The sequence below is a fragment of the Haliaeetus leucocephalus genome, unplaced genomic scaffold, assembly GCF_000737465.1.
Source record: "Haliaeetus leucocephalus isolate CR32 unplaced genomic scaffold, Haliaeetus_leucocephalus-4.0 Scaffold339, whole genome shotgun sequence".
Taxonomy (NCBI): Eukaryota; Metazoa; Chordata; class Aves; order Accipitriformes; family Accipitridae; genus Haliaeetus; species Haliaeetus leucocephalus.
In genome coordinates this window covers 9,593,723-9,608,255 of record NW_010972775.1, presented here as the reverse complement: position 1 = coordinate 9,608,255, position 14,533 = coordinate 9,593,723, and the positions used below count along the sequence as shown (strand labels likewise).

Genomic DNA, 14,533 nt, shown 5'->3' with positions numbered 1-14,533 from the left:
CTAAGCTCAGAAAAACAATAAAATATAAACAAACAGTACTGAAACATTCATTTTAATTCACGCTGGGTTGGGGCAATAGATCAATAAGTAGAACATTAGCTTGACTACCTCCTTTAAAGCCAAAGCAGTCTTCATACTATCAAACTACCACAAAGTCAGAATCAAACCATGTATTTTGAAGATAAAGAAACCGACAATAAAAAAAACAGCATTAGAGCCTTCTGTTATATTGGGGGATTTTGGATGGGATTTACTTTGTTTTGCCTTGCATTCATTATTAATATTTACTGGACTATTAATTTCTTATAAAGAGGTAGATAATGAATTTAGCATATAAATATGACACTGAAGACTTTGATAGAAGCTATAAATGCTTCTGTCTATTCTTTAAAAGATGATCTGCTGGCATAATCACAGCACATATCTTAAAGCAGATTTTCTCTTTACCTCTTTGGGGAGCAGCAGAGATTTTTTTCAAATTATTTGAAAGCAAAGAACATATAATCCCCTTTGCTTGCAAGAAAATTATGACTTCTTAGCTTCCTCTGACCTTCACCATTTTAAGCTGAAACAGGATACGACTAGGGCAACCTAGGATATTGTCTGCTTGTTCACATTCCTAGTGGCCTCATGGAGAGAGTATTCATAGCCACATTTTTGTTTTTAAACGCATTTTAAAGCTGTATATTCATTGAAACTTAGAAGTTGAAAATCCATTGTGACTTATGTATTTATAACACTATTATGCATTTGAATACTTATATCTTACTGCTTCAAGTAGATATACTACAAGAAACATGCACCTCTTGTAGAAAAACATTATAGAAATGAATAGAAAACAATATATGTTACACAGATTTTTTTTTTCCCCTGAAAAGCCTATTCATTCTATACATGGAATTTCTTTATAAATACTTTTGTACAGACTTATTTAAATAGCCGAAGAGAATCTCAAGGATACCCTACAATTGTATTATTCAAAGCTGACTTCAAGTGTATGTGAAATTTCTGCACCACCGCTCCCCAATCCCCCCCCAGCAGAGGCGTTTGGATCAGGTACATATGTCGCACTAATAGCTCAGGATTATTTTAAGATGAATGTCATAACACTGGGAAAAAAAAATACAGAATTTTTACAATAAAGTTCAGTTTAACTAAAATTTAAAATAAACTAATAACAGTTTCAGTAATTACACAATGCATTTATTTTCTTACTGCTACAATGAAAAGTTATATAGTCTGGGGTCTTTAGTTTTGGTGGCTTCTATTAGCAGAACCCAGGCTATTGGCTCTGATAGAACAAAGGCCCCTGGTACTGAGGACTTGCCAACTGTGATTACTTCGGTCATACTTAAACAGTTTTTGTTCATCTTTCTCTCCTTTTAAAATGCACTGTGGAGGGGACTATAACACAACCAGTACTCTAAGACTAATATTTAAAGTAATCCCCTTTCTAGCCAGCCAATTTCATGTTAAACTTTTAAAGCAGAAATACATTAATAAAAAATAAACACTTCATCTCATTCAGGCAGTTAAGCAGAAAAGGGATACAGCAGGCTATTATATCTGACAATTAGTGAACAAATTTTCTTTAAGCTGCAGAGAAAAACAAGTATCTGCATGTAAAAAATCACATTAGCTTTTCAAAATTATTAACAAAATTAAAAAGAAAGTATAACATTCAATAATGTACCTGCCAGCATGTGGAGAACACAACTAGAAGGAGCCTTTTCGTGTAAGTACAAAACCGTACTGCTTGACAATTTATACAGTCCAGAGATTTTGATTCCTTCTCACACACACTTTGTCTCTCCTTTATAGCAGGGGGAAAAAAGCCATAAGATTTATTCTAGATATTTGAGCTTTTACTTTTAGAATAGAAACAAACCACTGAAAATAACTTTAACATACACTGTCAAAATGAAAAGCAACATGTAATTCTTAATTAGAAGCGAGATAGGAAGACAGCAGGGCTCACAAGTACCATGTATAACAGAAGATATTCAGCATGTCTCAGACCTTGATCTCACTTAGAAGTGATAATGAATATGGAGAAGGACTAAAGGCAGGTCATAGATAGCATGTCCTGTAATAACACCTGCTAAGTATTCTTCAGTCAAAATAGCTACAACCTATCAACTGACAGTATCAGATTTAGAATGGCTGATGAATATTCTGCCTTCCCACTCATCCTTGTTGCAACCAAGACAGTCTGAGACATATGGTGTTGTCATATGTCTTGTTTGACCTTAACACCTCTAAAAAGTAGTGGAAAAGTAATACATTTTCTTAGTTTTGTATTGCTGAATGTACAGATGGTTTAAAAAATATATGTATTTTCACCCCTTTTTGGGTGAATATCAGACTTAAAGGCCCTCATGCTCAAAATTATTATATCAGAATTGTCTTTATTAATTATTGATTAAACCACTGAAAACTGATGTTTTCTGTTTTGAAAGATACCAACAGTATCAAAACCTCTCAAAGAAGGGGCATGCTGCTCATGGAATCATAGCTATCAAACTGCAAGCCATTATCTCACTACACCTTGAGCTCCAATTCATTCCAATTAAATCCAACAATATTTATTAAAACACTGCTCTTTAAAATAACAAGTAGTTGGATTGTTACTAACGCTGCCCTCCTCCTTTCTTCGAAAGAAGGCCCCAGGCAGTAAAAGGATGGCACCATATCATATATGCTTCTCTGATGTCTGTAATCATTTGTTACAGTCCCCAGAATTTCTACAGCATGACAGTACTTTTTGCCCTAGGAATGTTGAAAAGACCCCCCCCCCCCCAAAAAAAAAACATTGCAGATAAACCAAACACATCACAAAAACACCAGTGCAGTATCTAACTTGACAGACTGTCTTGAGGGGCCTGATTCTACCCATTAACAAGTAGTGCTGTGGCATGCTCTACAGTTTGTCGAGCAAGGTGGTAATGTATTACAAATATTCAGAGAAGACTGTTGACATTTCACCATTTCTGTTGATGATTCATAGTACTTAGCTGTAATACTGAAGTCCCATTTGTGAATCTAGCTCTCAGTTTAATTCAAACACAACACATTGTATTCCAATTCATTCTAACACTTGTGCATGTCAAGTGACAGCTGCTGAGAATATTAACACAGAAAAGTTGCACAGAATAAGTGAGTTTGAAGATGAAAAAAAATAGGGTACTTGACACAGCAAGAGTCTTTTCCAAGTGAAGACAGCATTGTGGAAGGCAGACAGAGGAAAACAAAGTCTAAAGAACCATTTTGAAGAAAGTAACAAGGGTGAAGAGAGAGTACAAAGGCCAGTTTTGAAGAGCTTTGAGTTTAAAGGACAGAGTGAAGGGGTTCAAAGAATGGAGTGACATTATCAGGACAGCAGGAAAGGACTAAATTTCAGCATCATAGAATATGGAAAGACAAAAAGCCTGGGCAAAAGACATAGCAGTTTTCAAGGCAAGAGCTGTCCAATGGCCCAACTAATTTTAAATAGCAATATGAAGGTGTGTTTTCACAATGGTGACAAAATTAATCAATTCTCTTTAATACATATCCAGAAGATTCTACTTTACTCATATTCTGCTTCAATGTGTCCTTTACTTGAGGATATTACTACATTCATGTTATCATTCAAATTGCTGTTTCACACCTCATACAAACTGACCTGTATGCTATTCAAAGATGAAGATAGGTCCCACACTTTAAGGACTCCAGTTACAGACACTGCCACCAATGAGTCTTCTGTGAAGAGTTAACAGTGAGATAGTCAACTTGAAACCAAGTTCAAACAGCGCCTAACACCAAAAGAGAACCTTGGCATAGACACTGGTGTTCTATACAGCACTACAACATGGATTCTGCAGGACGCTGTTTAGATGAAATATTAATTTTACACAAAAATAACTAACTGGTATACAGAAATACAAAACATGCAAGCAAACAGTGAATAATAATTTTGTTCTATCAGATGTACTTCAATAGAAGGCACAGAATAGTGGGTTTGTGCCTTTAATTTCCCTGATACTACAAAATTAATTTGTACTTATATCTAAGAAATGAGCTGCTTACAACCAGTGTAGAAGCTGCTTGTCTTTCTCTTTAAGAAACATATTAAATGAAACATAATGAACATTTAGGAGTATTAAAAAAAACAAAACAAAACCTTTCTTAGGTGCTGTCAGTGAAATGTTAACATCTCATACGTAACAGCTCTGTAAAACATGATTAGATATTAAACCTAGTAGGATTGTACTATCTATACAGAAATATTTTATCCCAATTTAATTGGCCTACATAAATACATCTACAATGTATACCTTGAACTCTTGCAGAGTGTATGATACACATACAATTTATCCAATCAGAAGACTGAGATGATGATAAAGTGTGAAGAACACCCAAAGTCTTAGCATCAATAATAAGAACATCTTGATATTCTCCACAACAAAGAAGCCAGCCTTCACCTGTCATTCGGAATGAGCAATGGTAATACTGTACAAGCAGAAAGAAGAGAGTCAGCATACAGAGCTACACAAATGGGCATGCATGTTTTTCACATTAAGCATGTCATACTTGGAATTATAATCAACACTTGTAGCATCACTGAAAATCTACTGCATGTGAGACCATACACAATTTTGCTAGTGACACAAGCATTTCACATACACTTATAACAATTTAATATAGGCATACAGCTTAGTAAGAGGTGCTTCATACTGAAAGCAGTATCTGCGCTGCCTAAATATTAGGATTTTTTGCAAGCAATCAGGGTGTTAATTTTCATTATAGATTGCTAAACAGTTTGGGACTTGTTTCTGAGAGGCCTCATCTCTCTCCAAACATTTGATAAAGCTCCAGTTATCAACAGGTAAAGATGAAAAATATCAGGTGAAAATGCAGAAGATTCATAATTATTTTTTTCATAATGATTTCTCCATTGTTTTGCAGGAAGAATTTCTACTCCATGAGATATTCTTCATTTTGACATTAAATGCCTCGTGTTCAGAAGATTCGTTCTTTCTCAACAATCATGTAAAGAAAAAAACCAGACACATAGCAAAGTACTCAGGAACAGAGATGACAGCAGTGCAGAGTGACTATGAAGATTTCCTTTTTGCTAGGTGTTTTATATGTGCGAGGACATTTGCATTGTGTGTAATATCTATCCTTAATTGTACACATAATTGCTATAAATGCATAAGCAGCCACCTCAAATGGAATTTACAAGTAAAGATGATCCTTAAAGTAAAGGAAACAATCATGTTGTCAAAGGAAAATATCAGATAGACCCACAAAGTTGTGCCTCATATACTACAAGTTCTCTGTACATTGTTTTGCTTAGATAATAATTCTTGGTCTATCAGTTAACAAATTGAAGTCTGAAAACAAAAGAAGCAGAAATAACTGGGAATAAGATAAGTATTACCACAGATATTATGAATAATCAGAGGCAGAAATGCTTAGCAGTAGGAATGATTTGTAATTACTGTTACTCTCAAATTACGTTTGAACTGGAAGATATGTATAGTCAGTTAGTCCTCTAAGAAAATCCCACACTGGTTAAGATCTACAAATAGTTAAGAGTTGACCCTGGTGTTAAACTTCATTTCAAATGGCAAATATTCAGTTTGCACTACTTGACATCTGCCATTTAGAGCTGAATCATCTACGCTGAACAAAAGGAACCTACTAGACCAGAGAGGTTAGCAGCTTAATTAAAACCTACTAAAACATTAACTAAAAAAAAGCAACAATTTTAGATGGTGATGCTATTAAAATCAGTGTGCACTAAACCTCCCAGACAATAACATTCTGTAGGAAATTATATTCTCTCTGGTGCTACTATGCCACAAGCAATCATTCCCCATAGAACAACAAAAAAATCTACAACAAAACAAAAAACACCATAAAAAAAAACAACACCCAAAAACCCCTCACCAAAAAATCAGTTTATTATAAATATCTGAAGAATAGCTTCCCCTGCTAGAGACATCTATTCTTTTTCCTAAAAAAGTTTTCCTGTTAGATGTTCCTATTTTCCTTTAGCCATCTTGTCCAAGTTACAGAACAAAAATCATTATGTAACCAAAGTTAGGTTTAGCTCACTTTTAGAAAATTGTTACTTCTCCTCTATTAGCATTTGCTTTTCCTACTTGAAGGATAAGAATGAAGATTCTGCCACTGCTCTCCAGAAAAATGTACAGATTGTCAGATAATCAGCTAGGCCAGATCTGCCTACTTCTCCGCAGAACTCCTCCATAACCTTAACTATTAAAATCTAATTAAGCAATACCACAAAGCAGATCATACCACACCTCTATTACATTATGACTGAAGTATTGTTTTGTGTGTGTATATACATCCATATGTAAAAAGAATATATATGCTTTAAACATATACACAAAAATTATGGAAGAATAACTTCTTCACAATCTATGCTTTTTTAGATCTACATATATATGTGTGTGTGTAGATGTAAAAATAATATATTAAGAAGTTGTTCTTTAATTTTTATTTGGTAATTTACCCAAATGTGTTTGAAATCATCTGTCAACCAAAACAGTGTTTTCTTCTGGAAGCTTTAAAACATTTGGACTCTGAATTTGACCGTAGTTCGAGTCTCATGAGGGCTCAGATTTCCATCATTTGGAGGCTTAGTTCCACCCTAGACTTCCTCAATGAAGAAAAACAGCATTTTAAGTAACCTAGGAGCCCTGAGCTGCTCTTCTACTAATATATCCAGAAATAAGCCATATCTCTGAATCAAATCCATACATGTTGGGGTTCTCAATCATATACACACGTGTATTTCAAACACACCCTCATACTCAAACATCTAGATACTTAGTGTACCTGGATATAGTTCAAATCAGACATTTGAAATTATCTGAAGTAATATTTAAAGCAATTTGGCCTCTGAAAATAAGTGATCTGTCCCGAGTTCTGCAATGAATGAAAGTGTATTTTTGGAAGTGGGGCAGAGCAGTCTTTTGGAGGTCAGCAGTTAGGCATCAAAACCTTTCAAACATTTAAAAATAAAATCTTCAGCAGACTGTCTCACAATGTTTGGCTAGGTTGCTTGTACTTCTAAAATACGTCACCAAAAAGCCAACATTAAACTTGAAGTTTCCACGCAATTTTAACACAGGACAAGAGTAAAGATTAAGACAGTTTCACTTTGCTACTCGATGCCCAAGCTTTACAGTAAGTTAACTGATACTGCATTCCAGACATTTTCAACTTAAAAAAGAATCAGTTTGATTTAAAGAATTCAGAGAAACATAAAAGTCTCAGTTCTTTTCTTAGAAGGAAGTCAAAAAAGGAAAAATAACAGATATAAAACTACTTATATTGCAACAGGGCTTTTTTCTCCTATTGAGTTACACATTTAAAATTGTATGTTCCCCAAAAATATGTTAATAAAGCAAAACTCCTTTTGTAATGAACAGAGATATTCCATGAAAAGTTGCTATACTTACACAGATTGCTGTGTGCCTATAAGGAACCTTTGTGTTCACAATGCACTGTCCACTACTGACATTCCAAACACACATCTCCCTGCCAAAGATAACTTCATATTAGTCTCTGTCATTTCCACTCAATTGGCTGGAATAATTTTGTGCCACCAAGTTTTTCTTTACTGCTGTAGTTAAGTACAGTCTGGTCGTTTATGTAGCTTTTTGTTACAGATTACTGGGTAAGAAAATGTTGTGGTCATTAGCAGGGGATGACATACAGTATCTGTTTCTTTTTGTTTTGGTAATTACACCCTGCTTGCTGCCTTGCAACAAAACTGACTTTAAGGCCAACTCTGGTCTACAACAAATTGTAGGTATACTGCCATTACAGCTCGTCAACACATCACTGTAACTATCTGTCATAGGAACTACATCCTCCTGAAAATGATTCATTTCACCGAACTTAAACCACACGTTTTGAAAAACATAATGCATCTTCTGCCGCATCAGACTTCAGTTCTTGAGAGGAAGTGCAATTTCTGTTGAGAAGAAACAGTGCCACCATGAGGCTATTCCTGAAATCTGTTATTGATACAGCACTTGCCTCGCCAACCTAAATGCCTGCAACATTCTACCTACACTTAATTACATTTAAGGTTAACGTTTGAGAAAGACGCGTTAGGCAGTCTTCCTCATTTAGACATTCAACATGATATGGGACTAGAGTACAACAGAAACACAATCAAATTAAATGTTGTAAACCAGGTTGTATGAGGTATGTTGTCATAGGTCAGCAACTGAATGTTAAACTTGATCTTTTAGATTTCATTGAAACAGCAAACATTATTTCCACAGTTGAAAGAATAACTTCATTATTTCTGAAATTACATTCTAAGACATTTTCTGTATGAGGACTTAATGAACACATTCAGGAAAAATATTTTATTATATTAAGAAATACTACTTAGTGATTTACCTTTTAAATCTACACACTTTCACATTTTATGATAATCTAAAAATATTACTTAATTTATATTTTCCAGCTGAGCAAAAGCAGTGAAATCTATACATCTGTAGTGTAGCAGAGTTGGTAGACCAAAAGTCATAACTTAGACTGCTTATGCTGTTTGTTAAACATTTCAAGGCAGTGATTTTTTCCTTGTTTATATTAGGATGACAACTTTACTGCTTTAGCTACATTGTGATACATACATGCAAACATGCAGAAATGAGACCAGAATATAACTTCAGCTTCTGCATGTTGCACTTCATTTACTGTATGTACTAATGAGTGATACCACATGTTGACAAACCTGTCCTACAGGATATGCTATGTACACACACAGGACACCAGTGAAAACTTCTGAATCATTATGGATTAATTTAGATTTCCATATTTTAAAAAAGTACAAAAATACTGTTCAATACTCATACTTCTGGGATAAATCAGTTATACAAACATTCAAGAGATTTTTTGAAGTGGGATGGGGGGAGAGTATCATCTTCCACACAATTTCTTCCACACCCAATAGAAGGAGATGGAAGCTTGAAAATGCCAGAAGCAAATGATTCACAAGCCAGAAAATACAGTTCAACAAACCCTGCATCTCCTGAAGATGAGGCTTCCTATTTGTAATTATCTCAACTTCATGTTGCAACCTTCCAGGGATCAGTGATGGATGCTTTTCCCTTATGCAATACAGATGAGAAGTCAGCAGTAGTTTGGTAAAAGTGAACATTTAAAGGGGCCAGAATACTATTCAGTCCTACCTATACACTTTCCGAGCAAGCCCAATGATCCCTTCAGAGGCAGAACCTTGAGGATATGAACATCTCTGTATGGTATATCTATAGCAAAACCCTCCTCTGTTCAGTGCTTTTCACCCCAACTTTTTGGAAATACAGTATCTTTTCTCCCAGTATGATCTGGAAATATTACTGCACCAACAGAACTTCAGAATTAAGATGAAAAACAGTTTCACCCCTGAAGCCTTGATTAGAATTGCAGAAGGCCAATACAAAACTAGTTCTGCAGACTTCTCACCCTCCTTTCCGCACATAACAACCAGAACTGTTTACCACTACCTGTCCAGTGGGACAGTCTAACCTTTGAAGATTAAGAGGCCTGAACCAGTTTCTTCAAGTTATCCCTTATGATTGAGTGAGAGAATCAGACAGACATCCTAGGAGCTGGAAAGGATAAACAAGCTCCTCAGTGAGAAAGTGATACCTTGAGGTGCTGAAAGGTATAGCTTGGAGAAGGGCAACTGACAGGAACTCTTCATGGGAAGAGGTTTTAACAGTCGATTGGAAAAGATGAACCCAAAGTGAGGAGAATATCATTTAGCAGCAAGACAAAACTGTTTAAGAAAAGCCCTTAAGGAAGTAAGAAGCTAGCCCTAACTACTTTCAACAGCTGAAATACTGAACAGATGGGCTTCAGAACCCAGCTGAAAAGATTATCAAATATTCAGAGAGAAAAAAATTCTTGAATGCTAACCTAGCAGAACTGCAGAAATCAGTTTGACTCAAGTGATGGGTCAAGTCACAAGAAACACATAGGAGTGTCATGGTTTAACCCCAGCTGGCAACTAAGCACCACACAGCCACTCACTCACATCCCCCCCTGCCCCAGTTGGATGGGGGAGAGAGATGGATGGAGATCAGGAGCCTCTTAACAGGATGTACTCCAGAACAGCAAGTCAGATTTAAACAGACACAAGGAACATATATGCCTTTTATTCAAGGGCAGTCTTTTCTATGCTTCCATATGTACTCACTGAGCAAGCATAACCTGGATCACAGTACATTAGCCTCCTCTACTGATTCAATTCTCAAGACTGAGCTCAGGAAGGAACAGAAAAAAGCACCATGATATTAAAATGCTTCTGAACCTGCTGATTCCCTCCAATAGCCCATTATTCTTCCTCTGAATGGGGCCTAGCTGACCCTCTGAACAATTCATTCTCCTGACTAACTGGATATCTGAATTGGCCAAACCCTTCTGTTGTCCAAAAGATGAGCTCTTAGTTGACTATTGTATATAAGCAATACAGTCATTATCCTAAGTAGCTGCTATCCTTTTCATATCATGGAAGAAGTGGATTAAAAACCTTCTGCCAAATGCATAATCTGCCCTACACCTGCCATACGTTTCATGACTTAAGAAATGAATAATTGAATATTCAGTTACCTACCCATTTTCAGTAGCACTTACTACATATGGTTGTTTCTCAAACTCTCTTGCTTTTGCCAAACAGGTTACAGAAGCAGTGTGGCCAAAGAGAATTTCTTTAGATGAAATCTAGGAGAATAATACAATGGTTTAACTTAAACATTTTCTGTATAAACTAAGGAGATCTAAAAGCAAGAGAATGACTTGCAGATGTTGTTAATAATGAGTAATTATCAATGTGCTTTATATTCTTATGTTCTTCCATCATGTTTCTGGAATGTACAAAGATGTGGATGGATTATGCAGTTTGCATGAAGTACAGTCTTTGTATTCACTGTAGTCTAAAAATTGCACCTTCTGAAGAATGTACTGAGCATCAAATTGTATAAAACTGGCAACGTGCAGAATATCTCTGGCCTTCACCCTACAACATGCAGCAGAAGTGGCAGAGTGAAGTAGGGAATTGATATAGCAAAGCTCTTAAGCACGTGTTCCATACAACACATTTAAGTAATCCCTTTTATTAGCTTCACTGCATGCAATGTTCTTAATGGAAAAAGGTAACCCCATAAAAGTACAAACTAAAGTTTCAAGCTATATTTGAGCACATATGGGGCAGCCAGATCCAGAAAGAATAGAACCATAGTTCTAGGAATGCAGAATAAGAAATTGGAACTGCTTTGACTCTGTTCCATTCTCAGGAAAATATTAAATATTCAAAGCAATAGCAATAATATGCCAGGAGGTTTGCAGCTTAATTATACCAAAAATATGTATTTCATCTTACTTCTTACATCCTTCTACAAAGTTTTCCATTGTTAACCTGGTAGAGAGCTCTGGTTTTATAAATAGACATTTTTCTTTAAATGACAGGCCATGCTCAGCAATTGATTTAAAAAAAAAAAGACTTTACAAAGTAGGAATCATTAAAATTGTGTATGTTTACTTGCTGCTATTACTCACAGCACACAATCTCATATAATCCACAGGTCATTATAATCTATGAAAAATTTTCCAAAGTCTGCAGATAACTGGTTGCTCATATAGGCATTTCAACACTTTTTGCTTCATGAGTTTCCTATAACAAATATCACATTATCTTTAAAACTTAATCTAAGTAAGTGCAAGTCTGGATAATCCCACTGTTAATAATAAAAGATAAACTCCAATCTGTCTATTTGGCAGACCTTAGCACAGTGGACACAAACCTTTAATTCTGATGAAAGATCCCAGAGACATATTTGTCCTTCTTGACTTCCCGTAACTATGGTCTGCTGGTCATCTGTAATCATAATAGCAGTGATGCTGTGAGAGGGAGCTATTTTCCCCCACACTGCCACAGCCTGTACTGATACCTTCATAGTCAGCACCTGAAAACAGAAACAAGTCATGATGATTCTAAGTAACATGAAATGCAAGAAAAAATTTTAAAAGTCAATTTAATCAACATCTGAAAAGGGGGGCTACAAAATACTACTGCAGAAAAAGCTGAGGAGGCATCAAAACATTTTCTAGCTATTGCCAGGATCACACTTATCAAGACAGTTATCCACCAATAGCTTAAATATGCAGCAGGATAGTGATGTGCCACTATTTTAAATCTAGGCAGGATCAGACAGGACCAGAGTTACAAGGGACCAGTACTATCACAATACTGAAATATCAGCAACAGGAGTCATGTGCTGCCCCACATAACCTGGCTTAGCTCTGATGGACCCATGTCACTATCATCTTCCTAATTTTGGTTGGTGGAATATACCATGCCTCCCCTAGTCCCTCCAACCAGCAGTGCTGCTCATTCTCAGCAGCTTACTGCTGGAGCATGGAGATGGCACAGGAGCAGGGTGTCAATAAAGCAACTGTGGTTCCTAGGAGGATAAGGCATGAAAAAGAGATAATAGGGCTGGAAGGAGAGAACAGGTGATGGGTCAGGAATTAAGAGAAAAATGAGGCCTGGGACAGCAAAGTACTATACCCTCAACCACTCAGTGGCATCTCCTAGAGATAAGGCCCATAAGAAAGGTGGAGGTAGAGTTGGAAGCTGGGAAACAGGGAGAACAAACAGACTCTTTCTGCTGCTCAACTCATGAGTCCCTTGTCCAAAAAATTTATCATGTAATAGGTTTTTCACTACTGTGAAAAATTAATTTAATGGAATTGTCCAAAATGACTACTGGTCATTAGTTAATACAATACAGATTCTTATGAACTGCATTTCCAGGAAACTATTTCAGTGTTGGTTCAAACTCTAGTACTTAACAAAATATTCTAAAGTCCTCCTTATTAAAAAAGTTCTACTTCACTTGTTTTTAAATTTGATGCCTGTTCCTTTCAAAACCACCTCTGCTGGTTAGTTGGATTCTGTACTTGTTTTGCTTCAAACAGAAGCTTTGAGAAAACTTTCTCAGTCACTGCACAAGCCCTCTGTCACATTGCTGTTCAAATTCCCATGTTCATAAGTGTCTAACATTTCTAGAATATTCCCAACAATACCTTCAAAATGAAAAAAACCAGTAAGTATGACCACCAATAATTTGGCACTTAAATAGTCAACTCACCTCAAAAAAATCATATATGTCCTGTTAAGATTTTCAGGGAACCTAGTAACACATCCAACAAGCATGTCTTCTTTGGGTCAATTTATACAAAAGGCTAAAACCAGACACAGATGAGCAATATCTTTAGCATCAGTGTCTTTACATGAAAGAGCCCGACACTAGCTGCTAGTGTCTACCTTAGCCCAAATGCAAACAATTCCCATATATACAAGTCAGCTGTACCAAAACTCCCAAATTATTAATCTGAGTATACAACAGCCTCCAGCACTCCTTCCCTATATCCTATGATGGTTCTTCTCCCCTTCATTTTTCCAGAAAGCCTGTACAGATGCTTCTGAAGCACCTCTGTTTACCTCCCTCGCCTTTCAGCTTTCTGGAGAAAATGCCAGAAGATTGTTGTCACCTGCTTCTACATGTTGTCAGGGATGGAGAAGGGTATGAAGTTGACTTGTGCCTGTGAAGTGACTCCTCCGAAAACTGAAATTCTCTTAATCTTTACTGAGGGGAGTTTTGACTACCACCAGCATGCAGGTGATGGACAGAGAGCTGACAAATATTAAGCAACATCAAAAATGTTTTTATATATTAACATGTTATTCCCAAGCACAAGCAAACAAGAAGAAACAGATTTTAAGCTCTTCAGATGCACCATTGTCTATGGTCACTGAAATACCTTAATTATTCTTTTCAAAATATTGTATGTCACCTACTTTTTACCCAAGCAACAATTATACCATTGAAAAGATACTTAAGAGCAGCCACTTTGCAGCCACTAAGCAAAATTCACCTTTCAGAGAAGTTGTGCTCCTATTTGTCCTGGAGAAAGGGGAGACAGAGTCCTTAGCAAAAATATTTAAAATGAAACAGGTGCCAGTAGCCAGGTGCTAGAACAGTGCAGTTGGGAGAGGTCAGCCAAAAGATGTGACACTAAAGCTGAAATCTTGCAAGAAGAGACAGGAACTGGGTAGAATGAAATGCATGGCAGCAGAAAACAGCCAGCCAAAGGAAGTAATATAGGAATGATGCAAAGTGACATGAAGAGATCCTGTCATAATTCAGAAAAGGCCACAGGACAGAAACAGAGCACTGAAGCAGCCTTTTAAGCTAAGTTTAAAGAAACTGTAACACAAACCATCACTAAATCCAGCAGAGTAGCAGCTGAAAGCAGGGACACAGACAAGAGGTATCTTCATTACTACTAATAAAACCCTTAAGTGACACAGAACTAGAGGAATAGTCTTGCTTCCGGACAAGAACATGAGATGAAGGGCTTGGCTACTGAGAAAAAGGGCTGAAAAGACTGGTATGGCAGGCTATCAAGGTCCTGCCATACAACCTTAGCC

At 36.4% G+C, this 14,533-nt stretch overlaps 1 protein-coding gene across 1 annotated transcript in view; it reads right to left on the bottom strand.

Moving 5' to 3' along the window:
* The window catches only part of WDR72 (WD repeat domain 72), a 118,330-nt gene extending 106,337 nt beyond the window's left edge, over positions 1–11,993 (bottom strand). Inside the window, exons 1-6 of the mRNA XM_010571812.1 lie at positions 11,841–11,993; positions 10,655–10,761; positions 7,479–7,557; positions 4,317–4,491; positions 3,665–3,741; positions 1,694–1,813 (exon numbers count right to left, since the gene is read on the bottom strand). Coding sequence (XP_010570114.1) covers positions 1,694–1,813; positions 3,665–3,741; positions 4,317–4,491; positions 7,479–7,557; positions 10,655–10,761; positions 11,841–11,993 — 711 coding nt within the window. The remainder of the gene's footprint in view (positions 1–1,693; positions 1,814–3,664; positions 3,742–4,316; positions 4,492–7,478; positions 7,558–10,654; positions 10,762–11,840) is intronic.
* Between the last annotated feature and the right edge of the window lie 2,540 nt (positions 11,994–14,533).